The 25,646-nt window shown below is 37.0% G+C and overlaps 1 protein-coding gene across 29 annotated transcripts in view; it reads left to right on the top strand.

The window, feature by feature from the left end:
* Positions 1-25,646, top strand: part of USH2A (usherin) — a 466,524-nt gene that overhangs the window by 98,847 nt on the left and 342,031 nt on the right. For 25 of the 29 annotated variants that reach the window (XR_005555900.1, XM_039336192.1, XM_039336254.1 and 22 more), the window contains 4 exons: positions 1,999-2,493; positions 4,779-5,051; positions 6,399-6,556; positions 16,730-16,874. The exons of 2 other annotated variants lie outside the window; for them this stretch is intronic. Coding sequence is in view for 26 of the 27 variants with exons in the window: in XM_039336192.1 (XP_039192126.1) it covers positions 1,999-2,493; positions 4,779-5,051; positions 6,399-6,556; positions 16,730-16,874 (1,071 nt within the window). In the remaining variant the exon portion in view is untranslated. The remainder of the gene's footprint in view (positions 1-1,998; positions 2,494-4,778; positions 5,052-6,398; positions 6,557-16,729; positions 16,875-25,646) is intronic. 2 more of the 29 variants (XM_039336245.1, XM_039336272.1) reach the window with 2 other exon arrangements.

The following is a 25,646-nucleotide window of genomic DNA, read 5'->3' as shown; positions in this document are numbered from 1 at the left end:
TGTTGTAACTTTGAACAGTCACTAAACAAACCCCCAAATGAAGGCGAATATACTTGTCCCAGGATGATGTTGCAGGATCCAATCCTAGCCAGTCACAGGGACCAGAGGTTTTGTCTTCCAAGTTTTTGGACTCATGATGGAGCCCATATTCAAGGAACTTCTGTCTAACCAAGAGAGAAGTTCCCTAAGGATGGGCTTCAGTATGAGTCCAAAAGCTCAGAAGACAAAACCTCTAGTCCCTGTGACCAACCCAAATTGGATCCTGCAACTAAATAGACTAAACAGTTGAGGACTACCTGCACATTCCAAAGAAATCGTTGTCCTTTAACTCTTAATTTCTTTTTATTATTATTAATGCTTTCATTCTGTGGGGATGTTTTTGTTGACGGAAATGTTTCCATCAGTGGAGCATTGCTAACCCTTCCCCCTTGCCACGAAGCATGGGCTTTCCAAACCGTCCCCAGAGTTCCACAAATCCTCTGCAATGGCTGCAGTGAAGCAACAAGGGAAAGAGAGGAAAGAGAGTTAGATGAGCAGAAATGTGTTTGTGCACTACTACTTTCATTTCAGACAGTTAAAAATATTCATTCCTGTGAATATTGATTATCAATTACATTGAGATATGAGTAAGGATAGACATTTTATGCCAGGTTAGAAGTAAGATACTCTGGTCATTTCCCCTTTAGCCATTTATTTAACCTTTTAGACCAGCATTTCTGAGCCATGGCAACTTTATGCCATGTGGTCTTCAATTCTTTTGTCAAGTTGTCAAGATTGAGAAATACTGTTTTAGGCCAACCATGTCTGTGTGAAAATAATAATAATGAGGACAGGCTTTATATCACTTCAGCAATGGCTGGCTGATGCTGTAAAGACACTATAAGTCACTAGTGGGAAAATGATGTCTGTCTGACTATTGGTCCATTTAGCCCAGTATATCTACTTTGACTAGCCGTGGCTCTTCAGAGTCTTAAGGATAGGTTTCTTCCATGATCTGTTCCCTGAATCTTTGAACTGCTGATGATTGAGCCTGAGATTTTCAGTATATAAAGCAAGGCCTTTGACATTAACTGATGGTCTCTTCCAAGACAGTGTTGGAGAAACTACCATACTTCTGCTGTTTCTTCAGGACACTTCTGAACTACTTGTGTTCCTTATCAAAGGAAACAGTTGGTTTGATCTAGAAGGTCTCATTTTAGGTGTTTACTCCATAATGTTTTAGATTAATTCCAGATAATATTATTTATTATTTGTAAATAATAATGCTTATTACTGTAAATTTAAATAACATCCAACATTATATTTGACTTGTTTCAGATAATAAATAGACAAGAAAACAAGAACCAACACATGCACATATGAATGGATGTAGCCCTAGCAAAAGTCATTGTAATGTTAGAGGTGCAATCCAAAATACTTGGCTGCTACTTTAACAATAGTTTAAAAAGAAACATAATGCAGAGGAAATTAAATGTAATACATTTAATGCTCATAAAGTAAAAGGCTAAGATCTTGACATTTTATATTTTGTAGTTCTACTAATGTTTATGCTAAATGGTTGAGAAATTGATAGTAAAATACATCTTGCTTTTAAATTAAGCTTTATGTTGATTAATCAGTAATGATTTAAAATGCAGCATTTCAATGTTGACAAGTAAAATGTAATACCGTTTTTCCTTCTCAGCAAGTTTTCCCCACACAAAGCTGCAGCTCCCAAAAATTTAGATTCTGTGATTTGGGGCTCATTTTCCTGAGTCAGTTTTTTTTTTAGTTCTATGGCTTCAAACAAGCAAGCAAGCAAGCAAAGACACTTGCTAACCATTCAGCATTTTATTTACTACATTCTTTTTAAAATGATTGTCATATTTTGGTTAGTAATATTCTTCAGTTTTGTTTCCTATTTTATTCTCTTTGTCATTTTATAAGAACTATAGTCTAAAATGCAAGTTATAGTTTACTGTAAAAATAAAAGAAAAAATGTTTTCATACTTCATTCAGGCCTCCAGGTCTTTGTTGATAGCAATTTACTTCCGTATACTTTGTATACATATCACCTTGAAGCAAGCAACATCCACGGATTTACAAGAAGTATTGAGTTGACCTACAGAACACAACCCGGGATACCTCTAGGAAATCTGCATTTAAATCCAGTCTTTCCTGTTGGGCCATATTCTATTTCTTTTAACTGGACAGCCTTATCAAATGACACTGGTCCAATAGAGAAATATATTTTGACATGCATTTCTTCATTTGAACATCAATCTTGTGGCCAGCATGAAAGCTTGGGAACCTCTATAACTGTCTGGAATTTAGTTCCATTTAAAAAATACAGCTTTTATGTTCAAGCATGTACTAGTGGAGGCTGTTTGCTAAGCCAGCAACTGTCAATAATTACTGCACAAGCTCCTCCTGAGGAGCAGCTACCTCCAGTCATACAAAATATCAGCTCTACTGAATTGGCTGTAGAATGGGTCCCACCCAGGAAAACCAATGGTAAGTTTTTGTGTTTGATTCAGCAATTTGGGGAGAATTGTACTGGATCTATATATTATCAGGATTTTTTCCTGAAAACAGAATAAGTCCATTGAAGGTGATTAGTATAAGACTCAATGAGACTTATTCCCACCCCATTTACTACTTCATTCATAGTAACATATGGTAAGTGAGGGATAACTGAGGGGTACAGCACACACTTTGCATGTAGTTGGTCTTGATAGCTCTAGATAGAGCTGGAGAAACCAACTTGAAACTTGCTGCTAGCCAGGCCTGGAATGGATGGACCTTTGAGTTGAGTCAGTATACTAGATCCAGTGTTCTTTTGATAGTATGTCACACATTACTGGCAACATAACTTCTTTTCCCAAATATCTAACTGCTTAATTTCTGCTTAAGAGAATGCATACTTATGGCCCATAGTTTTCAGGAGCTGAAATAAAATTCTTGGAGGTCTGCAAATAATGTTGAGATAATGGGCAGTTGGTTGCTTATATGTGTTGTCTCTTGCCACCCTTAAAGACCTAAAAGAGAAAGTGTCAGCCCCACTAAGCAAAGGAAAGTAACCCTACAGGACAGCTAATTTTTTTTTTTATTATTTAAAAGTTTTATAAATTTATTACAATATAAACCCCCCACCCCTTCCCCCCTTCCCACTTCCCAGAGCTGATTACAGGATAAAAAAATAAAATAAACAAACATAATCTAACTAACATTAATCAACTATACTATCAATCAAAACCATAACACACTTTAACTCCTTCTCCCAACAAATATTAACAAATTAAGTCAAAAATAATGAAATAATTAAAACTAATAATAATTATCTAGAATCTACTCAAAAGCAAGATAATACTTTTCAATCTCATATTTCTTCTGAATGTAATCAATCCATCTTCTCCAAACCATAATATATTTTTCTTGTGAATGATCCTTCAAATAGGCGGAGATTTTCATCATGTCTGCTAAATTAGACACTTTAAGTATCCATTCTTCCAAAGTAAGCAATAAGTTTTTCTTCCAATATTGCCCCACCAATAATCTTGCAGCTGTTATAAGATTCAACATCAAATTAATTTCTTTAAAAATTAAAATCAAAATCTACAATAATACCCAACAAAAATAATTGCGGAGTAAACTTTATCTTTCTCTTAAAAATCTTTTGAATATTCTACCAGATCTTAATCCAAAAAGCTTTAATATCTCTACAAGTCCACCAAATATGAAAATAAGTTGCATCTAAATTTCCACATCTCCAACATTTGGGCTTTAAATTCAGATACATGCGAGACAACTTTTGGGGATCTAAATGCCATCTATAAAACATTTTATAAAAATTTTCTCTTAAATTTTGCACCTGAGTAAATTTTACATTTCTAACCCAAATTGTCTCCCATGTATCCAATAAAATCGGCTGTTGAATATTTTGCACCCATTTGATCATACAGTCTTTAACTAATTCTGTTTCAGAATCCAATTCTATTAAAACATTATAAATTCTTTTTATATGAGTTCGACCTTGATCTTTAATCTGTTTTACCAAATTCACATCCTCTAAGGTGATACCAAACTTTTGATCTAAACTCCACCTCACTAACAATTGATTATAATGAAACCAAGAGTGTACAATATTTTCTTGCTTCAACTCAGTCAATGACTTTAATTGAAATCTTGCCCAACCAAACTAAGTAATAGTTGTAATTACAGAATCTTGCAAGTCTGATTATGCTGTACCTTCTACTGTTTCTTAAAGTCCAGTAAATTTGGGAGGCGTATTCTTGAGTCACTTTTGAATGTTATCGTGTTTCTCTGGATTTTTTTAAAAAAACCCTTTTGTATAAGTAACCATCCTTGCATATTTTCCTCAAATTCATCTCTCTATTCTCTATGGAAGTTTCCTCCCAGTGTTGACCCTTTGCAGAGTTGGGTCTTTTCAACTGCTCCTTTCCAGAATGTATTCCCTATTATTAAATAGGAAATCATTCAACTGGACATGAAACTAAAGCAATTAAAAGTTAATCTCAACAGGCCTTTGCAGTCTGAAGGGCTATCTTGTCCTTCTCAGAGGCTGAAGTGTATATAGGTTATGGTTATGATTGGTCCTTAGTGTAATTGGTATTGGCACACTTCCACCAAAGAACAACTATTCACAAATGCATCTTTGGGAAGATGAGTTAGGCAATATCCTTTAAATCACATCAGTTTCAGCATTAGATAGTAATGACAAAAGGACAAATGTAAATATTTTCAGAGAAATATACAGTACTGCCTGCTTTCATTTCTAGGTGTAATTATTAGGTATGAATTATATATGAAAGGAGGTGTACAATCCAATGGAAGTCATGTTCCCCCTGAGAACTGTATTTTCCAAACCAGTGGATGGTTCGATCTTCATCCAGCAGAAGAATCTCTAGATGAGAAAGCTTTGATGCCACTTGTAACTAGTACTGTCATCACTGATTTGGAGCCATTCACAGACTATGAGTTCTGTGTTTTATCAGCCAATATGGCTGGCAGCACATTTTCAAATTGGACATTGCAAAGAACAGCAGAGGCAGGTAATTATTGGAGTTTACATTAACACCTTAACCATTTAGATCAATATTTTGGAAATGGCTTTCAAACTTTTTGCTTTTTTTTTTTAAGTAGGGGTTTAAATCTAAAATGTCTTAATTTAAGTTGATATTTTTTTTTATTTTTTTAAGTTTCAAAAAAATGAGACATGGCAGCCTGTAATATTTTGGCTTTCAATGGAAGCCATATATGCTCCGTAATTTCAAAGTTTGGTTTTACAATATAAGGTTTACAACAGGCAGATATTGATTGCTAATGTCTTTATACTTGTGCTTTATTTATTTTGGCTAATGATATTTAACTGTTATTTTTTTTACTGTGTTCATTTAAATAAATTAAATAACTAAACCTCTGAGAGACTTACCTAAATCCACTGATTTCCATTAAATTTATACTGAACATTAATTTATGAGAATTTACTGAAAACTAGATTTCTCAGTAAAGCCAAAGAAAAAGTTACCAAGGATACAAACAGAATCCACAACTTCTGCAAGAGGGCAATTAATTCTTTATGTACCTTTGGCCTTGATTTCCTAGTTCCTAGTTAACTAAATTTGTGCCAACTAAGGAAGGGAATCTGAATTGATAGGAAAAATTGAAAAACTAGTCTTACTGATTTTACTTTTTCGGCTGGGCAAATTAAATAATGGCTTCAAGTGAAGGATTTCACTTTTGCTTGCTTGTGAAATTAAAACCTCCAGCAGATTTTTCTATAGAGTGATATATAAGAAGTGTTTCCAAAACACTGCCAATTGATGATGCCTGTAAATTCTAAAACATGTGATTATCTTTTAAAAAATTGGAGGTTATAAAATTATATCACACACCAACACCAATACAGACACACACACACACACACACACAGAGAGAGAGAGAGAGAGAGAGAGAGAGAGAGAGAGAGAGAGAGAGAGAGAGACTACTAGATAGAACTTCCAAGCTTCTCAGTAATTAAATGTACTGTACTTTGCTGAATTACTCAGCCTTCCTTTTAATCAGGTTTTCTCAGGTGAAGATAAGCCTGTGCTTTACATGAAGCCTATATTGTGTTTAAAATTTAAGTGGTGGCTTGCACCTTATAGAAAAAAAAATATCCAAGAGTTTGCTTATAACTGGAATCATTTACTTTGAAGATGTAGCTTTTAAAAAAACATATGAAAATTCCTTTTAGACCTGAAAATTAATTTCTACAAGCTGCTTCTTTAGGAATTGGATGCAAAGAGCCATTTTATCAAGTTTAACAGATGGTATTTTACAAATATAGTGGGAAAACGTGCCTGACACATGTTGTTCATTTATTTTATGATAAATTAGCACATTTATTTGTGTTTTAGCTCCTGTATTCATGCCACTTCCATCAGTATTCCCTCTTTCACCATATTCTCTGAATGTGTCTTGGGAAAAGCCGGGAGATAATGAAGCAAGAGGAGAAGTGATGGGGTATAGCGTCAATGTAATTACCGAACAAAAAGTATTGCCAATGTTTTCTCAGGTATTATTGTTATTAGCAATCTGTTTTCTCTGCTTATTGATGTATGGATCCTCTAAAGTGGTCCCAATCTTTATGGCTATGCCAAATTGAAATTTGCCAATGGAGCAGTGCCTAGATTTATTAAAATACAGTGAGGTATCAAAGTTGTTATGGCAAATTGCCCAAGGTGGATCTGAATATTTATCTCCATTGCTGTCAAAGGGAAACAATGATTTTTGAAAGACTGTTCTGAAGTTAAGTTGCCCTTTGTGAATATAAATATGTGGTTTTATTCTGAAAAGATGTTTAACAAGCCCAATATGGATATATCATTTTCTATTTTTCGGTTCTACCTATAAGACTAGATATGGGCAGTTTTCCCCTTTCCTGTTCCTTTCCTCCTCCTCCTCCTCCTCTTGTTCTTGTTCTTCTTCTTGTTCTTCTTCTTGTTCTTGTTCTTCTTCTTCTTCTTCTTCTTCTTCTTATTCTTATTATTATTATTATTATTATTATTATTATTGATCATCGCACAGTCAGCCAGATGTTCAGACTGGATTTGGCATTTTGTCTACCTTTCGAGTCCTTACCCAGGACCTGGGATAGGCAGATGTGGATGTTTGATGGTATTACAGATATCGTCGCAGGATGGAAGCAGTTCCTAATAAGGCTGCCTTTTGCAATTGAATAATAGCGAATTTGTCAATGCCAATGGTGTTCAAGTGGTGCTCCAGTTGTTTTGGGATTGCACCCAAGGAGCCTATTACTATTGGTACTACTCTTGCTTGCTTTTGCCACAGTCTTTCTATTTCTATTTGTAGGTCTTTGTATTTTGTTATCTTCTCCAGTTCTTTCTCTTCTATTCTGCTGTCTCCAGGCACTGCCACGTCCACTATCCAGACTTTTTTGTCTTTCTTATTGACAATTGTTAAGTCTGGGTGTTATGTTGCAGGTGCTTGTCTGTTTGAATTCTGAAGTCCCAGAGCAGTTTAATTTTATCATTTTCTATGACTTTCTCTATTTTATGATCCCACCAGTTTTTGCTTACAGGCAAATGATATTTTTTGCAGATCTTCCAATGCACCATTGTTGCTACTTGGTCATGCCGCTGCTTGTAATCAGTCTGTGCAATCTTCTTGCAACAGCTTACCAAGTGGTCCACTGTTTCTTCAGCTTCTTTGCATAGGCGGCACTTACTGTCTGTTGCTGTCTTCTCAATTTTGACTTTATATGCATTTGTCTTTAAGGCTTGGTCTTGTGCAGCCAGAATTAGTCCCCCGGTCTCTTTCTTCAATTTTCCTTCTCCTAGCCATTGCCAGGTCTTGTTAATATCTGGTTTCCCAGCTATTTTTTTAATGTATTGGCCATGTAGTGCTTTGTCTTCCCGTGCCTCTATTCTGTTCTTCATTTGGTCTTTCTTGTAGGCCAGTTTGGTCTCTCCAGTAGTCAGTAAGCCTTCCTGATTTACTAATTTCAGTGCATCTTCATCACTGCCCTTCAGATATTCTTCCAAAGCCATTTTTTCTTCTTCAACCATCTGATGTACTTGTAGCAGTCCACGCCCACCTATTTGCCTTGGTAGATAAAGTCTGTCAATGTCACTGCATGGATGAAGAGCATGATTCATTGTCATTATTTTTCTGGTCTGCCTATCCATTGCTTTTAGTTCTGCTTGAGTCCAGTCCACTATTCCAGCTGTGTACCTAATGACTGGGATTGCCCAGGTGTTGATTGGCTTTATGGTATTTCCTCCATTGAGTTTGGACTTTAAGATCTTCTTCACTCTCTTGATGTATTCACCTCTAATCTTTTTCTGGACTTCAGTGTGCTTGATGTTGTCAGCTTGAAGGATACCCAAGTATTTGTAGTACTCTTCCTCATCCAGACTCTTAATGTTATTTTCGTGGGGCATCTTGATTCCTTCAGTTTTCACTATTTTTCCTTGTTTGATAGTAAGTGTGGCACATTTGTCCAAGCCAAACTCCCTTACAATATCTTGGCTATATATACGGACAGTGTTGAGCAGCGATTCTATTTCAGATGATGTTTTTCCATACAGTTTCAGATCATCCATGTAAAGGAGGTGGGATAGTCTGGCAGATATTTTTGATGTTTGATAGCCATGTCCTGAGTTATTCAGTATTGTTGACAAAGGAAACAGTGCAATAACAAATAGTAATGGTGATAATGAATCTCCTTGAAATATTCCTCTCTTGATATTAACCTCTCCCAGTCTCTCACCATTGATCTGCAACTGGGTCTTCCATTGTGCCATCGATCTTTGCACAAATTTTCTGATGTTTCTACTGACTCCTGTTATTTCTAGGCACTTTATTATCCAATCATGTGGCAGAGAGTCAAATGCCTTTTTGTAATCAATCCATGCCACATTCAGGTTGGTCTTCCTTCTCTTGCAGTTTTCCAAGATCATTTTGTCTATTAGGAGTTGATCTTTGTTCCTCTGCTATTGGGGCGGTTTCCTTTCTGCTCAGGTGGAAAGAGATTGTTTTCAACTAGATGCTGTTGCACTGCATCAGCTACTACACCAGTTAGTAATTTGAAAGTTGTTGGTAAACAGGTAATTGGCCTGTAGTTACCTGGTGTTGCCCCTTTTGCTGGATTTTTCATTATTAGGTAGGTTTTCCCAGTTGTTAGCCACTTTTCAATTTCTCCTCCTTGTAGTATCTTGTTGAACTGCTTGGAAATGAGTGGGTGTATAACAGTTAGATGTTTCAACCAAAACCCATGCAGTTCATCTTCACCTGGTGCTGACCAATTTTTGATTTTCCTTGCTCTTTTTTCTACCATTTTTGTTGTTATTACTAGTTCTTTCATTTCAACTTCTGTTTTATTTGCATCCACCTCTTAACCAAGCCGCATCCTTGTTGTATTTCTTTGGGTTATCCCATATCTGCTTCCAGAACTGCACTGTTTCTTCCTTGTCAGGTACTGACTGATTCCTGGCAGTTTCTCCATTGATGGATTGGTAGAAACGTTTCTGATTGGATTGAAATTGGAGGTTCTGCCTATAGTTTGCAATTCGAGCTTCATATCTACTGATTTTCCTGGCTATAGCTGTTATCTGTTGCTTTATTATTTCCAGTGCTTCCTTGATCTTCCTTGTTTCTAAGTGGTATTTCTTGATTAGGTATTCTTTGGTCTTCTTGTTCTTCAGCTTCTTTTCTTTCATCTGTTCTAGCTTGCTTGCATGTGATCTTAACTTGCTGATCTTATTTTCTAGTCTAACCTTCCATTTTTCTGGTGCACTGTTTGTTTTTCTTCTTTGTTGATTTTGCATCCCAGGTATTCTGTTATAACTGCAGCTGTGGTGTACATTAGTTGGTTTGTTTCTTGCAGTGAATTGGTGCTTATACTTGATATTGCAGTATTTGCATCTTTTAATGCTTGTGCTAGCTGTTTCTTTGGAACAAGCTTCAATGCAGGCAGCCTTATTCTGTTGGTTTTGTGCTGTTCTAGATGCTCAGTTATTCTTTGTTTCAATTCTTTTATTTCTTTAGTTAGAGGGTTTTGTTCTTCCTGAGGTAGAGGTGCCTGGTTTCCAAATGAGAACAGTTGAATATCTCTGCTAGATTCCTTCACTGCCAACTCCCCCTGGTTTTCATCTACATTCTGAATTACTTCTGGTAAGGCTTTGATTTCTTTGCCCTGGGTAAACCTTTGCAGTTCGTCCAATTCTGTTTCTGTAAATACTTTATTTCGTGGTATAAATCGGCGTTGATCTGCTAGTCTCTGTTCTGTTATTTCTGATTCTGGATGTTGTTCTTTCCAGAATTGGTGCATTCGTTTTAGATATCCTCGTCTTGTTGGACTTGATCTGTAGTAACAGATCATTATTTCTTTGTTTTCCATCACTGTGTATCTGTGACGGGTAAACACCTTTTCTTCCAGTAGTTCTGCAGCTGCTGGCCCTGGTTGCTTAGCCAACAGTCCTGAGTCCTGTAACCCATTTTTCACCAGATATCCAGGAACTCCAATATCTAGTGCGGACCTTGTTAACCCGGGCGACGTCCGAGCCGGTATGGCATTCTGAAATTTACGTCTCACCATATTTTTTATGGGAGAGACACTCTTTTTCTGACTCCTCTGATGAGACCTGTCCAGTATGTTTGAACCTCTGGCATAGCTCTCATCTTCCTCAGAGTACACAAGCCCCACAACCACGTCAAGGTATTATTATTATTATTATTATTATTATTATTATTATTATTATTATTATTATTATTTATGATGATGCTTGATTGCACAGTCAGCCAGATATTTAAAATGGGTTTGGCAGTTTTAATCATTACGTTTTTCCTAAGAACCTGGAATAGGCTAATGGTTGGTGTTTGATGATGTTAAATGTATTGTCACAGGATGTAAGCTGTTCCAGGTAGTGCTGCCTTTTGCAATTGACTTTGGAAGAATTTATTAATGCTGATGGCATTCAAGTATTCTCTTACCATTTTCTTGCTTATTTTGATTTTTGTTTCTAATTTGTCTTTTGCAGTAGTTTGTTTTTGGTATGCTGGGTTTCTTTTTGTTTGAAGACTGATGTAAAGTCTGAATTAAGCAGCTCTGCTTTCTCCCTATTGCCTGTTATTTCTTTGCCGTCTCCTCTCTTTCGTGGACCTACAGTGTCCTTGACTTTTTTGTTGTTGTTAATATGTTGGAAGAAACTTTTTTTTATTATACTTGATTTCTGTTGAAAGTCTTTGTTCATTCTGAGCCTTTGCTTTCCTGACTTCATCTTTTCATGTTCTGGCTTTCTGCTGATAATCGGCCTTAGTTATGTACCCCTCTTTCCATTTTTTGTATTTGTCCTTTTTGTCTTTCAGTTTGTCAGAGAGATCTTTGTGCAGCCATTCTGGTTTCTTCTTGAATTTCTTGTTTTTCTTTTTCAGTGGTATTGTACTTATATGGGCTTTTATGATTGCATTTTTGAGAGTCTCCCATGCTTCTTGGGTTGTTTTCCGCTTTAGGATTTTCATCCATGGGATCTTTCCTAGGTTCTCTCTGAGTTCAAGTCAGCTCTTTTTAAGTTCAAGACACTGGTTGGATTGTTTTCTGTTGCTAGTGTTTGCATTATATTAAATTTCAGTATGATGTGGTCACTTTTGCCCAAGATTCTGGCAACTTCAACTCCCTCTATCACTTCTTCTCTATTAGTTAGAATTAAGTCCAGTATGGCTTTACGTCTAGTTCCCTCCTCCACCTTTTAAATGACAAAGTTGTCAGATAGATTGGTTAGGAATCTGTTTGATTTCTCACTTGCTGCAGAGTTTGTCTCCCAGTTGATATCTGGATAGTTCAAGTCTCCCATTACTATTGTGGTATGCTTCCTACATACATTTGTTAACTACTTGGCAAAGAGTTCTTCTATTTTTTTTATTGATTGGATAATAAACGCCTATGGCACGGGTCGGCAACCCATGGCTCTGGAGCTGCATGCGGCTCTTTGAGCCATCTCCTACAGCTCTGGAGCCTCCTCCTCCCCCTCCCCCTTCTTTCTTCTGCTGCCCCCGCAGGCTTCAGTCCCGGCTGGGGCGGCGGTAGTGGCGGGGGCACTGCTTCCTGGGCCGTCGAGCTGGCCATGTGTCTGCCTGGGCTGGGCAGCAGTCCCGGCTGGGGCGGCAGTGGCATTTCTCCCTGGGCGGTCCCTGGGTCACTGAGCTGGCTATGCGTCTTTCCAGGCCGGGCCAGGTGGCTGTCCAGACTGGGGTGGTGGCAGGAGGGCATCGCTTCCTGGGCTGTCCCCAGGCAGCTGAGCTGGTCACACATCTCCATGGGCCGGGCTGAGCAGCAGTCCCAGCTGGGAGGTTGGCGGCAGGGGCATCCCTTCCTGGGCCATCCCCGGGCCGCCAAGCTGGCTAAGTGTCTCCCCAGGCTGGGCAGGGTGGCAATCACAGCGGCAGGAGGGCATCGCTTCCTGGGCCGTCCCTGGACAGCTGAGCCAGCCACCATCTCCGTGGGCCGGGCTGAGCATCAATCTCAGCTGGGGCAGTGGCGGCATCGCTTCCTGGGCCATCCCCAGGTCACCAAGCCAGCCACGCATTTCCCCGGGCCGGGCGGCAGTCCTGGCTGGGGTAGGGGCATCGCTCCCTGGGCCCTCCCTGGGCCACTGAGTCAGCTACGCGTCTCCCCAGGATGGGCTGGGTGGCAGGGGGACATCATTTCCTGTGCCGTCCCTGGGTCATCGACCCAGCCATATGTCTCCCTGGACCGGGCAGGCTGCAGCAGGGGGGCATCGCTTCCTGGGCTGTCCCCGGGCCATTTCCTAGGCATCCAAGCTCACCACGCATCTCCCCAGGCTGGTCTGTGGTGTCCCGGGTGCCTTTCAGCACCTTCTACTGCTTCCTGTCCCCCTCCCCTCCCTGCCTCTTTGGCACCATCTGCCTTTCATTCTCTCTCTCTCTCCTCAGCTGGAGAGAGGGGGAGCAGAGGAAAGAGAGAGAAAGAGAGAGAGAGGGTGACTTGTTTGGACAAAGAACCAGTGGGGGGCAAGGCGAGCTAAGTCAAAAGATGCGGAACTTTTGTGCTAGCATCTCCCGAACCCTTGTTATCCTTGCCACAGACTCAGCTCATCCACCCTCACTCTCTCCTCTCCTCTCTCTGCTTGCTTTAAATGGTTGGCTACCGAGGCCCAGGAGCCAGGCAGGCAGGCAAGTCTTGACCGCAGCATTTTGTTGCTGTTGTTTTGTGCACGCGTGGTGCTGGATGGGAACAGAGCCAAGCAAGCTCTGTGGTTGGAAGTCCCTGCAGCTTAGGAGCCAGGATCTTCCCCCTCTCAGTCCCAAATCCCAAGCAGGATTTACCACATTGGGATTGGAAGTGAGCTGCGAGGAGATGGTCTGTCTCTCTTCCTCCCCTCCTCCCTTCCATGCCGGCTACTGAGGCTCCCTGCTGGGCACAGTCAGCCTGAAGCGGAGGAGGGTGAGGGGCCTTTCAAAGCGTGACATTGCAATGGATGGGACAGCTTTTCAGGAGGGTGTGGATGAACTGTAGCTCTCCAGATATTGCTAACATACAGCATTTGCCGTCACTGCAGCAGAATTGATGAGAGGTGCTGGCATTTCTCTTTGTCAGAATGTGGTGAATCCACATTGCCCATCTCTAAGGGAGGAAGTTAAATGATTTGGTAGGTGAACTGGTTCTGTTAGTAAAGGGGGGGAGGTGAAGAGAAAAAGAGAGGGAGAGAGAGAGGAAAGAGAAAAAGGGAGGAAAGAAAGAGAAAGAGAGAAAAGAGGAAGAATGAGAAAAGAGAAAGGGAGAGGAAAGAGAGAGGGGGGGGAGAGAGGGGAAAGAAATAGAAAGAGGGAGAAAGAGAGGAAAGGGAGAAAGAGAGGAAAGAGAGAGGGAGAAGAAAGAGGAAAGAGAAAGGGAGGTAGAGGAAAGAAAGAGAGAGAAGAAAGAGGGAGAGAAAAGAGAAAGGGAGAGGGGGAGAGAGAGGAAAGAGAAAGAGGAAAGAAAGAGGAAAGGGAGAAAGAGGAAAGAAAGAGAGAAAGAGGGAGAAAGAGAAAAGAGAAAGGGAGATGAAAGAAAGGGAGAGGGGGAGAGAGGAAAGAAATAGAAAGAGGGAGAAGGAGAGGAAAGAGGAAGAGAAGAGAAAGGGAGAGGAAAGAAAAAAAGGGAGAGTTGTAGAGATGAAAGATAAAGGAAAGAAAGGAAAGAGGAAAGAGGGAGAAAGAGAAAAGAGAGACGAAAGAAAGGGGGAGGGAGAGGGGGAGAGAGAGGAAAGAAATAGAAAGAGGGAGAAAGGAAGGGAGAAAGAGGAAAGAAAGAGGAAAGAGAGAAAGGAAAGAGAGGAGAGAAAGAAAAGAGAAAGGGAGAGGGGGAGAGAGGAAAGAAAGGAAAGAGGAAAGAAAGAGAAATGGAGAGGGAGAGGAAAGGGGGAGAGAGTAAAGAGAAAGAGGAGAGAGGGAGAAAGAGGAAAGAGAAAGGGAGAAGAAAGAGGAAAGAGAAAGGGACGTAGAGGAAAGAAAGGGAGAGAAGAAAGAGGGAGAGGAAAGAGAAAGAGGGAGAGGGGGAGAGAGGAAAGAAAGAGGAAAGAAAGGAAAGAGAAAAGAAAGGGAGAAAGAGAAAAGAGAAAGGGAGATGAAAGAAAGGGAGAGGGGGAGAGAGAGGAAAGAAATAGAAAGAGGGAGAAAGAAAAAAGAGAAAGGGAGAGGAAAGAAAGAGGGAGAGGAAGGAGAAAGGAAAGAAAGGAAAGAGGAAAGAGGGAGAAAGAGGAAAGAAAGGAAAGAGTAAAGAAAGAGGGAGAAAAGAGAAAGGGAGAGGGGGAGATATATAAAGGTAAAAAAGGATATATGCAGTCTTATCTTAATTTTAGATATCCAAAGGGTTATGCGGTTCCCTGTGTTTTGTTTTCAGTGGGAAACGGCTCTTTGAGTATTTTGGGTTGCCTACCCCTGGCCTAGGGTAATGTCACTTTTTTCCTCTTTTATATTGACTCATATGCATTCTGGAGAGATTTTATCTATGATGATGTGCATTTCTGTAGATATGTAGCATTCTCTTACCTATAGTGCAACTCCCCCTCCTCTTTTTGTAGACCTGTTTCTTTTGAACAATTTGTATCCATCCATCAGTCCATTCCATTCATGGGTTTCATCCCACCAGGTTTCTGTAATACCAACTATGTCATACCCTCCCTCCTGGATTATTGCTTCTAGTTCACCCTGTTTGTTTCCCAAGCTTTGAGCATTTGTATATAAGCATTTAAGGTTTTTATTGCTCCAGTTGTTTTGGGATTACACTCAAGGTGCCTGTTACTATTGGCATTACCTTTGGTTTCTTTTGCCATAGTTATTCTATTTCCATCTGCAAGTCTTTGCATTTTTCTCCAGTTCTTTCTCTTCTATTTTGCTATCTCTAAGTATTGCCATGTCCATTATTCAGACTTCCTTCCTTTCTTTCTTTCTTTCTTACTGATAGCTACTAAATCTGGTGTGTTGTTTAGCAGGTACCTGTCTGTTTGGATTCTGAAGTCTCAGAGCAAATTAGCTTCATTTTCTATGAATTTCTCTATTTTATAGTCCCACCTTGCTGGCAGGCATATTGTATTTATTGTAGATCTTCCAATGCACCATTGTTGCTAGTTTGTCGTACTGTTGTTTGTAGTCAGTCTATGCTATCTTCTTATAGCAGCTAACTAGATTGTCTGTTTTTTCTTCTTTGCAATTGTGATATTTGCTGTTTATAGTTGTCTTCTCAATATTATTATTTTATGCAAATTTTAATTCATAGCTGTTGTGAAACTTGAAAAGCGTTATTCTCATAGCAAAAAATAAAATTGCTAACAACCTAACATTTCCTTGAAATCATGCTGCTAAAGTATTCTTTTTGGGTTTGGACAATTAAAACGTTCATTCTCTTTCTAATTAATGATTCTCCCAGGACTTTTCATACAAGGCAGCTCCATTGACATAGAATATGGTATTATTCTCTAAGGGCCTTCATATGTTAATGGTAGAGGTGCAGAGATTTTATTAAAGAACCTTCTGGAAAAAATACCTAAGGGAACACTGGATCCAATATATGCACATTGTTCCCAATGATTGTCAGACTTCCAGCCTAAAATGATATGCACTTAATGGTATTGATGATGTAAGCTCACCTTTTTGAATAGTTGGTAAAAAGGTTTTCTCAGTATAATTGAATAACCTTTTTTTATTCAATAGTTCTCCTTCTTTCCATTTTAATGCTTTTCATTTAAGATATTTTAAGGTAAAAAATACTTTTCTGGTGCTGTCCCTCTTGATTGTAATATATAGTAATGATAACTTTTCCTATTTAAAAGGCAGCATGTCCTCATTTTAAAATATTTTCTAGCTTTGTCTGATTCCCATGCAAGTTGGTTAGATTTCATTACATAATAGTGATACCACTCTTTTGCATAATCTGTACAGTTTGCACAAATAATTCCTCTCTTCTACAGCTTTATGAGGCAATAATTTTTTCCCCTCATTTGTCTACTCAAGAACTGGATTATTACCTCATAAAGTATCGTGATGAACGTATTATAATTTAATTCTATAGCATGTTGAACTTTTTTTTTTCAAAATATTGCTAGTTCTGCTAATGGTGCTTGGCAAACCCTGGCCAACCAATTACTTATTGTTAAATATACTATCATACTCATATAAAGTAAGAAAAGCGTTCCCAGACTAGAACATCCTGAGTCTCTTTATTTTGCAGACTTTGTATGTTGCTGAAGCCCATGAGCAATCCTATGTAGCGACTGGACTGGATCCATACAGAATGTACTCGTTTACCATTACTCTCTGCAATCGAATTGGATGTGTCGACAGTAAGCCCGGAACTGGACAAACTTTAGCTGCTGGTAAGGGAAAAGAGAAAGTGTAAAGCTAGCTCATAATTTTCTAAAGAGGTGATTAGGCATAGTCAGAGATGCTGTGTTATGCTTTTATTATGTGACTGATTAATTGCAAGTTAAAAAAATATAGTGTATTTTCTATATTTTTTTCTTCCATTCAGTTCCATCTGATTCTTGAAGACTACCTGGAAAATAAATACCCTGTGGTTTTCTTGGCAAGGTTTTTTTGGAAGTGGTTTGCTATTGCCTCTTTCCTAGGGCCAAGAGAAAGTGACTGGCCAAGGTCACCCAGTTGGCTTTGTGCCTAAGTTGGGACTAGGTTTATAATAATAATAATAATAGAAAGATTTAATTAAGCTTTTTTCTTAATTAAATCAATTACCCTGTTTTTTTAATGTTTCCTACAAAGGTTGCTAGCGGTAGTGATCATTTTGATAGACAACTGCATAACACATAAATTAATATGCAGCCCTTCTACAACAACTTGTTCCTTTGGATGTCTATTGTGATATCATGGCAAAAATCATACAACACTGGTGTTACTTTGTTGCAGTAAATTCATCAAATAGATTTAGTCATATTTACAGGGATATTTATGCTGTCAGCTAATAGAGCTTATTCTGGTGCTTTTTCTATCAATCATTGTTATATAGGAAGCTACCTATTTGCCCATTTGAACTTGTTATTTTACTTGGGAGATGCTGGGATTGAACCTGTGCCCCTCTACTTGAAAAAAAATGAGTGTGCTTTTATTGAGTTGTAGCAATCAATAAAGGTAACTTAAAACTTATCTTTTCCTGTGAATATAATGGTTAACTCATCTATTTTGGCAGGCCTTCATTTGTTTTAACCATGCCACAGAAATCTAGATAAAGTTAAGGTATAAACCATGTTTCACAAAGCATCATAGCTAAACCAAAAGCAACAAAACAATACTGTGGCTTAATGCAGTGTCAAAATCCAGGTATATATGACCTTGACAGGAAGGAGCTTCTTGTAAACTAGCTTTTATACAGTAGTGGCCAAAATTGTGGAAACCTTTTGGGAAAAGTGTACAGTAGAAATGCCATCTTTGGTTATGTTTCCACCATTTTTTCTTCTAATTGTTTTATAACTGTAGCCTTGTTCACTTAATAATACTATTTTACATCGCTTTCTGGGCAACCAGTCAACTCTTTGCACCATTACTTTAATTTTATTATGTTTTACAAGCTCATTAAATGAAAGAACACAAAAAAACCCCAACCAACTTGATAGCGATCACATAACACACTGACAAATGTCCTCTCTCAGCTTCAATACATGACATCAATAACTGAATCCTACTGTGATCTGATTGGCTCATTGCCAAAACAAGATGACACCTGTTTGGTTCTCTAAACACTCATGCTCATTGGCTACAATCAGATGAAGGAAAGCTACCTGATATCAACCTAAGCAAGTTGTGCTTCCTTTTTCTGGTTATTTGGCTATAACTTTTCATAGAATATAGTACAGATAATTGAACAAACTTTGTTGCATTACATTCTTGATTAAATTATCTTTCCACTGATATATAATTTTATGGTACTACTCCAAAAAAAAGTGGTGTTATTAGCCATCAAAGCTCAAAAATACACTTTTCCCAAAAGGTTTCCACAATTTTGGCCACTATTGTAGAAGTGAACACTATGACATATATTTTAAAGTACGTTATTATTTCCTGTCTTGCCTCCAGAAGCTCAAAGTGACATGTTTAGCATTCTCTCCTCCTTTTCCTCACAAAATAACTATACAATGAGATTATTTGAGCTGAAAGACAGTAACAAACCTAAAGTTGTCACTGAGTTTCCATAACTCAATGATGTGAACTTACATTTGCTCAGTCCTACTTCAGCATTTTAATTATACATTGTATTGTTGCTTATGTTGAACACTTTGCTATATAAATACTGGACATATTTTTTTCTTTTTTGTAGCAATTTCTTCTCTTCGCATTGTATCCCATCCATCTTTTTTACTTTGAATGTTGCCTACCATCTTTAAAATATATATTTAGTTTTTTATATTTTATTTACAAATATTTAAGAATATTAAACACTTTGTATATGCAATGTTACTTCTTTGATATTAGATGAAAGTTATTTTTTCCTACCCTAGATTGAACTATTTCCTCACAACGTATTAAGTCTCCCAAAATAATAGTTTTTACGCCTTGCTACACAAATTCAGTGTAATTATAACTGAATATATAAGAATATGATTTCAATCATAGGCATTGGCAAATAGAGTAACTGATTGTGAAAAATGACATACTTTCAATATGATGCAACTTTGTACATCATAATCTTATAAAGTTCAATTTATTTTATTACTTTACATCCTTTTCTATGGTAAGAGAAGATTCTCTCTGTCATAGTGAATAAGTAGTATACTTTTTATTTGGAGATTGTCGTTTAGTCTTTCAGTCAAGTTAATCATTATATATAGAAAATTAACATCTCAAAGAAAAGGCAACTTTTCTTTTTACATAGAAGAGTTTGTGGGACTTTGGTAAGAAAAGTACAATACTGAAATACTATGGTTCCCAAACAGCTTTGCTACTGATGGTCCCTCCCTCCATTTTAATCGGGCAAGTAGGAAGCTACAATTCATATCATTCTTGAACCTAATGTCAGTTTTCTGAATTTCCACAGCTGAACAGCTTAAACAGTAACTAATGCAATTTATATAGGATCTTTATTAAAGAAGAAGCTTCCTTATCTGTGTGTAATTTTTAAAATCTGAATTGTTCATTGAAACCTGACAGCTTGTTGACTTCTTTAAAATTAATTTCTTTCAAGCAACAAATGAACATCTTAACTTTAATTATGATGCACAAGAAAAAAAGCAATCAACAACTATATATAAACCCTTCCCACCTCTATGGGTGGTATGTGCCTTTTTCAATATTGGATCTTCTACCAGATGCCCGGCAGTTTGAGTGTTAATCTAGGACTTCCTAGCACTCGCTCTTCTGGACACAGATCTCTTGGAGTCACTGTCCCAACTCAGGAGTCACAGCCTCAAGTGCTGCTACCCCCACTGGTATCCCTTTGGCCTTTATTTTTCCATATCCTCCCTAGTTCCTCCTTCAGGCCCTGGTACTTCTTCAGCTTCTCATACTCCTTCCTGATTTTGCTGTGCCTTGGTGCCACTACATCTATCATCATCTTTGTTGTCTTGTGATCCTTGTCTACTACCATGATGTCTAGTAACTGGCCAGTACCTGTCTGAGCATGTAAACTACACACTAATATGGATAATATCAGAGAAAACCATCTGAGTTTTTCCAAAAACTTCCTTATTCACACAGGTTGATTAGGCTATTGTCCCCATTCCCTTAGTAGAGAAAGTAAATATTGAATTGTAGAGAAAAAGAATTTGACGTTTGATTAAAATCAAGAAGCATTGGGAGTCAATAGCATCTCTTGTATACAGGCTCTGGACCTTCTAGCAGGTAATACTATCATATGTATTTAATCTATTTTTTTTTCATTCTTACATCTTTTCTTTCTTAGCCATCTATTTTTTAAATTGGAAATATTGGACAAAAATTACACCATTGTAATTTCTGACATGAAAGTAATTTCATAAAAAGTGATAGGCAATAGCCATGAAATCCGAGTAATTATTTTTCAATGAAAAATCACCAAATATCACTATTAAAATCAGGTCTGAAGTTCATGCAAATCTTCCTACTGTCTGTGCTGCCAGTGGGAACAGCTGGTGGCTGAGGGAAGATAACCATTTAGTTATTGTCTCTTGCTCATGTGTCAAAATAAAAGTGAATATTTAGACATGCAGGGGGGCTGACAGGTCCATCTGTGTTGGTATTGCCACAAAAAATCTGCAGAAATAGGAGTATTGTCACAACCAAGCTAGGAAAGAACTTGTGTAATGTTTGTGAATATTTCTCTTTGTTTGCATTATCATGAAGACTAGGGTCTTAGCATGAGAATATACTATTAATATTTTACAGAACTTATTTCAAGTATTAAGAAAAATAACAATAAAATAATACAAAATCATTCCCATACAGTGTGCAGAATATACAAACAGAATTCTTATACCTGAATTACAAGCAAATGTCCAAATTCCCACTGCTGCTTAACAATCTGTTCATCCTCATGTATTTGTTTTTCTAGGTATTCATCATTGCCAGTGAAGCTATACAGTAGCACTCATAAGCGACCATTAATCTAAAATACTGTAAAAACTTTAAATGGCCTGTATCTAATAGACTTCCTTTATGTGAAACTGAAATAAACAATGTTATTGATTAGATAGTCCTGCCATTGCAATTCTGAATCGATGAACTAAACATTTAGAGGTCATTCAATTGAATGATACTATAGCGAGAGAGAAAAACCCGAGACACACCTACTATCAACTCATACTGATTATGTTTTTAGGGAAACTCATGGCTAATTCTGATGTAATCATGAGCAAGCAATAAAGATTAGACAAACAAAAACAACAACCTGGTAAGGTAGCTACAGTTTAGTAAATCAGCCAGGATACTACTGAATTGGCTCTTTTCTTGATCAAAATTGCTCTTAGAAAGTAAAAAATACATAATAAGCTGCAAACCAATACATAGACCTTTAGATTAGTTGTATTTGTGCAATTCCACATTCTTCCATACTGACTTTCAGCTATATTGATACATAGCATCTCGCGGGTTATAACATCCTTGTGAGAATTTAATGTAGTTCAGATAATCATTACAGTATCTGTTAAATTAATGGAGAATGCTTAAAGGCTATTTGTCAAAGCAGTTATATATAATCTCCGGTAAACCATTCTGTTCTAGATTGCAGCCAGTAGTAAGAAAGGACCAGATTCCTTTCAGACTTGCTTGTGGTTAATATGACAGGTAATGGAGTAGTTTCATAGATTAAAAATGTTTAATCTAATCCACCAGGTCTCTTCCTATCATCTTAAATTTATATCCAGGCATTTTTGGCTCCTCAGGGTTATCTATAGAAATTTTAATTTTTAATGTTTTTTAAATTACTTCTTTTGTCAATCTTGTTTAATTCAGAGGGAATTTAGAAAGAAATATTTTGAACATCATGTACTTTGGAAAGGTATATGCCACTGATCAAAACCATGTGCTTTTCCTGTCTTAAAGTGATTACTAAACATAATACTCTATCACAGTCTTTAAAATCACCCATAATTAACTAACTAGTAATTAGTGGTACATTAGATTTTCCTTTCTCTGTAAAAAGTAAAACAGGCATACTGTTTTCCTCTGGTTTGAAAATATACAATGTTTGCATTCAAGTACATAAAAATCTGTCATTGTGAATGGGACCCAAAGAGATTAAACAAGTACTCTTAATATGTTAATTTATTATTTTAATTACAGCAATTTTGTATATATAGTCATTAGTGTATACTAATATTTTTGTACCTTTTCATTCATAATGCATAAACCAATCATCCCCTTCTTTCTTTGCACTTGCTGGGGGAGGGTGTTTATTGTTGCTGCTTTCATAACGTATTGTTTGTTCTTACTGTAGAGATGAAATCATTTTGTTCACTTCTGTCTTGAGTAACCCCTCATTAAGTCAATCATTTTGAGTCCTATGCTGAAAAGTGAAAAACTGGCATATAAATACAACATTCCATATTATGTACAGGTATATTCGTATATTGACATATGCCAAAGCATATATACATGTGCTCAGACATGGACATGTCCATGTGCTCCTCTCTTCTCTCTTTAAACAATCACAGAACACACTAAAATGCCTTTTACAAATTTGTCTTATGTTTGCCATCTTCAATTAGTCTCCCTTCTTTGAATTTAACTTCACTTGTGGCTCATCTACTAGCATGACATCTACATTCATGAATGTGAAAGTGATGCTAAGACCTAAACAGTAATGATAAGAGAAGAGCATAAATGAAGAATTGAAGCTTCTTTCGGAAGCTAGAGATCAAAGTAAAATACGTCAGTTTCATTTTTGATGAAAATCCTCGGACAGCATTAGAAATGTGTGATAATTTTGCTTGGTTAATCTTCCCATTATTTATTTTATAGGCACTATGTAACAATTAAAGACATGAAGCATAATCTGAGAAATTTAGATATGACAGATTACTTAAATAACTTGTGAGATAAACTGTAACTGCTCAGTTTTTTCTCTTGCCAGAAATTCTCTGGCTAAAAATTGGGTGCTCTTTCTCCACCAGTGTAAGAGCCAAAACTTATTTATTTGTTCTCCCCAAAGGAACATATTTCACTCCTTATTGTACAAATTATTCTGTTGTCAGTATGTCAAATTTGCATGGTCTTTAGGATGAGTTTAAGTTGTATTTCTCTTGATTAAAAGCTTTTGGTTCAAAGCAATACTTTTTAATTGCCTAATGATATAAGTCACTTCTTAGGAAAGAGCCATGCATTTAGGAGTTCATTTGCAATATAACTGAAAAATTCATTGCATGGCAGTAAAACAATTTACTGTTAATTACAAGGAGAAGAATTTGCTGTACCATGCTCACAGATTGCCATGAATCATGCAGCACTCCTAGAGATTTATAACAGATGTGTAAGTGGGATGAATTAGCAGGGTTTAATAACAGAGACACAAATCATGCAGACTTCAAGGAGCTTTAATTGATATACTAGAATGTGACGGGCATGAATCACTCAGCCATTCAACAGCTCTGTAACATATGGTCAGCTCAATATGCTGCATCTTAAATCGGTTGGTGAGTTGTTGGTTGTCCCATATGGTGGAAGCAATATATTTTTAAGGACTTTTTTTTTTGAAAAAAAAAAAAAAACACCATCACATTTACTTTTTTAAAAAATAAAATATGATTCAATATGCTCATAATAAGGTGAACTCTTAAAACTTGTTATGTATGTTTAAGGCATATTATATACAAATTCTGTAAACAGATTTTCTGAAAGAGCTACTTGAAAGGTTGCAGTTTTCAATGGAAACGTGTAGTTTTAATCATTCTATGTATTGTTATACAGAATATATACCTTACTAGACCCCTGAGTTTCTTGCCAGTGCTTTATCTAAACTCACCTGTGCCTTCTCTACTAGAAGAATTTGTATCATGAAGGGGTTCCAGGGAGAAGAGCTAACATACATACTTACCATTGCAGCAATCACACTTTACAGTCTAGATCAGTCTTTCTCAACCTCAGCACCTTTAAGATGTATGGACTCCCCAGGCTGGGTGGAAAGTTCTGGGAGTTGAAGTCCATACATCTTAAAGTTGCTGAGATTGAGAAAGACTGATCAAGATGTTTAAGCACTGCTGCAAAAATTGGACTTAATTTTCTACTATACTGTATATAGCTCCCTTTCACTTGTATGACATTTTTATGATTGCTTATTGTTGGGTTTCAGCATTTATGTTAGTATTTTATTATGGTCTTTCAATTTATTTCACTTTTAAAATTCTGCGTTGTTTTAAACTATTCCATAAAATTTCAATATAATTTCATTAGAATGTTGTATTTTAAATACAGTACAACCACAGTTTCAGATTAAGGGAAGAAGTTTCTTTTAAATGTGAAATCTGTTGAATCTGGGTCCTTTAAATTAATGTTTTCCTGGAAATGCTTACTGTATTGCTGACTAACGTTTCCTTGTCTGAAATGCTGAACCCAATCTATACAGTCAGGCCTAATGATCAACTTCACTAGGTTAATGTGAAGTCAGCTGGGATGATGGAGACCTTACATTGCTGAAAACATTCCTGGAATATAACAATAGTCAAATCTCTCAAGTGAATGAGTGATCTTCTACTCTCTGGGCAAGCCTCCAATTACACATTTGCTTACAAAGTGAAATTGTGCATGAGACACAAATGCTGTTTTTTAAAAATGGATAACCCTACATGTCACTATTCAAAAGGTTGAAATTATAATGAGCAGTTGGCAAAGCATAAATGAGACTGTATCTTCATGAATGTTACTCAAGGTTCTACTAGAAATGTAGCTATTTAGAAATTTGATGAAAGAAGAAACTTTAAGAAGCATATTTTTTGAGATAAAGCCAAGAGCACTAAGTGCTACCTGTATAATATTTCACTGAGGGGTTCCTTTTAGTATAAATGCATGAAAGAAAAGTAGACCAGTAAAGATTTAGTAACTCTAATACAGATGCATTTTTATTAGCTTTAAAACCTGACATGCTATAGGAAAGCTTTAGCAGCTGCATTAGTAAACCTGACAGATTTGCAAAAAGAATTCACTATCTTTAGAAGCACGGTTGCCAGAATTTAATGTCAACAATTAAAATTTATTTTGATCCTCACCTAGTGTTTATTACTGTTTGTATACACAACAGACCTTACTAATACAGTGATGCACTATTAGATGGAAATACCATCTGTTCACAGTGAAATGTTGGCATCTGTCTTAGTTTCTAAAGCTAAAATGATATTGGTTCAAACAAAACAAAGTTAACTGCTCTTTACTTATCGACAATTACATTTTTCTTTCATGCATGCAGATATAATGTGCTCACGCAGAGACTTGCACACAAACATATTCATGGAAGGCTTTATCTTTTTTAAAAAATACTAAGCTATAAAATGATAGCTATACTTGATGTATCTTTAATATGAAACTGTAAGGATTGTCTGTTGTTTTGATTTTTTGGGCATTCTCTTGTAATGGCAGACAGTGTAATAAATGTTTAATGTTTAAATGCTTTAGTTTGTGAATTATATTTTTTTACTGAAGAAATTTTAAAAGCCTGATATACTTAAAGTATGTAA

This window comes from Crotalus tigris, unplaced genomic scaffold (genome assembly GCF_016545835.1).
Source record: "Crotalus tigris isolate CLP2741 ecotype Arizona unplaced genomic scaffold, ASM1654583v1 scf7180000017546.9332058, whole genome shotgun sequence".
Taxonomy (NCBI): Eukaryota; Metazoa; Chordata; class Lepidosauria; order Squamata; family Viperidae; genus Crotalus; species Crotalus tigris.
Note: the sequence above shows the minus strand (reverse complement) of the source record. Positions and strands in the feature narration are given on the sequence as shown.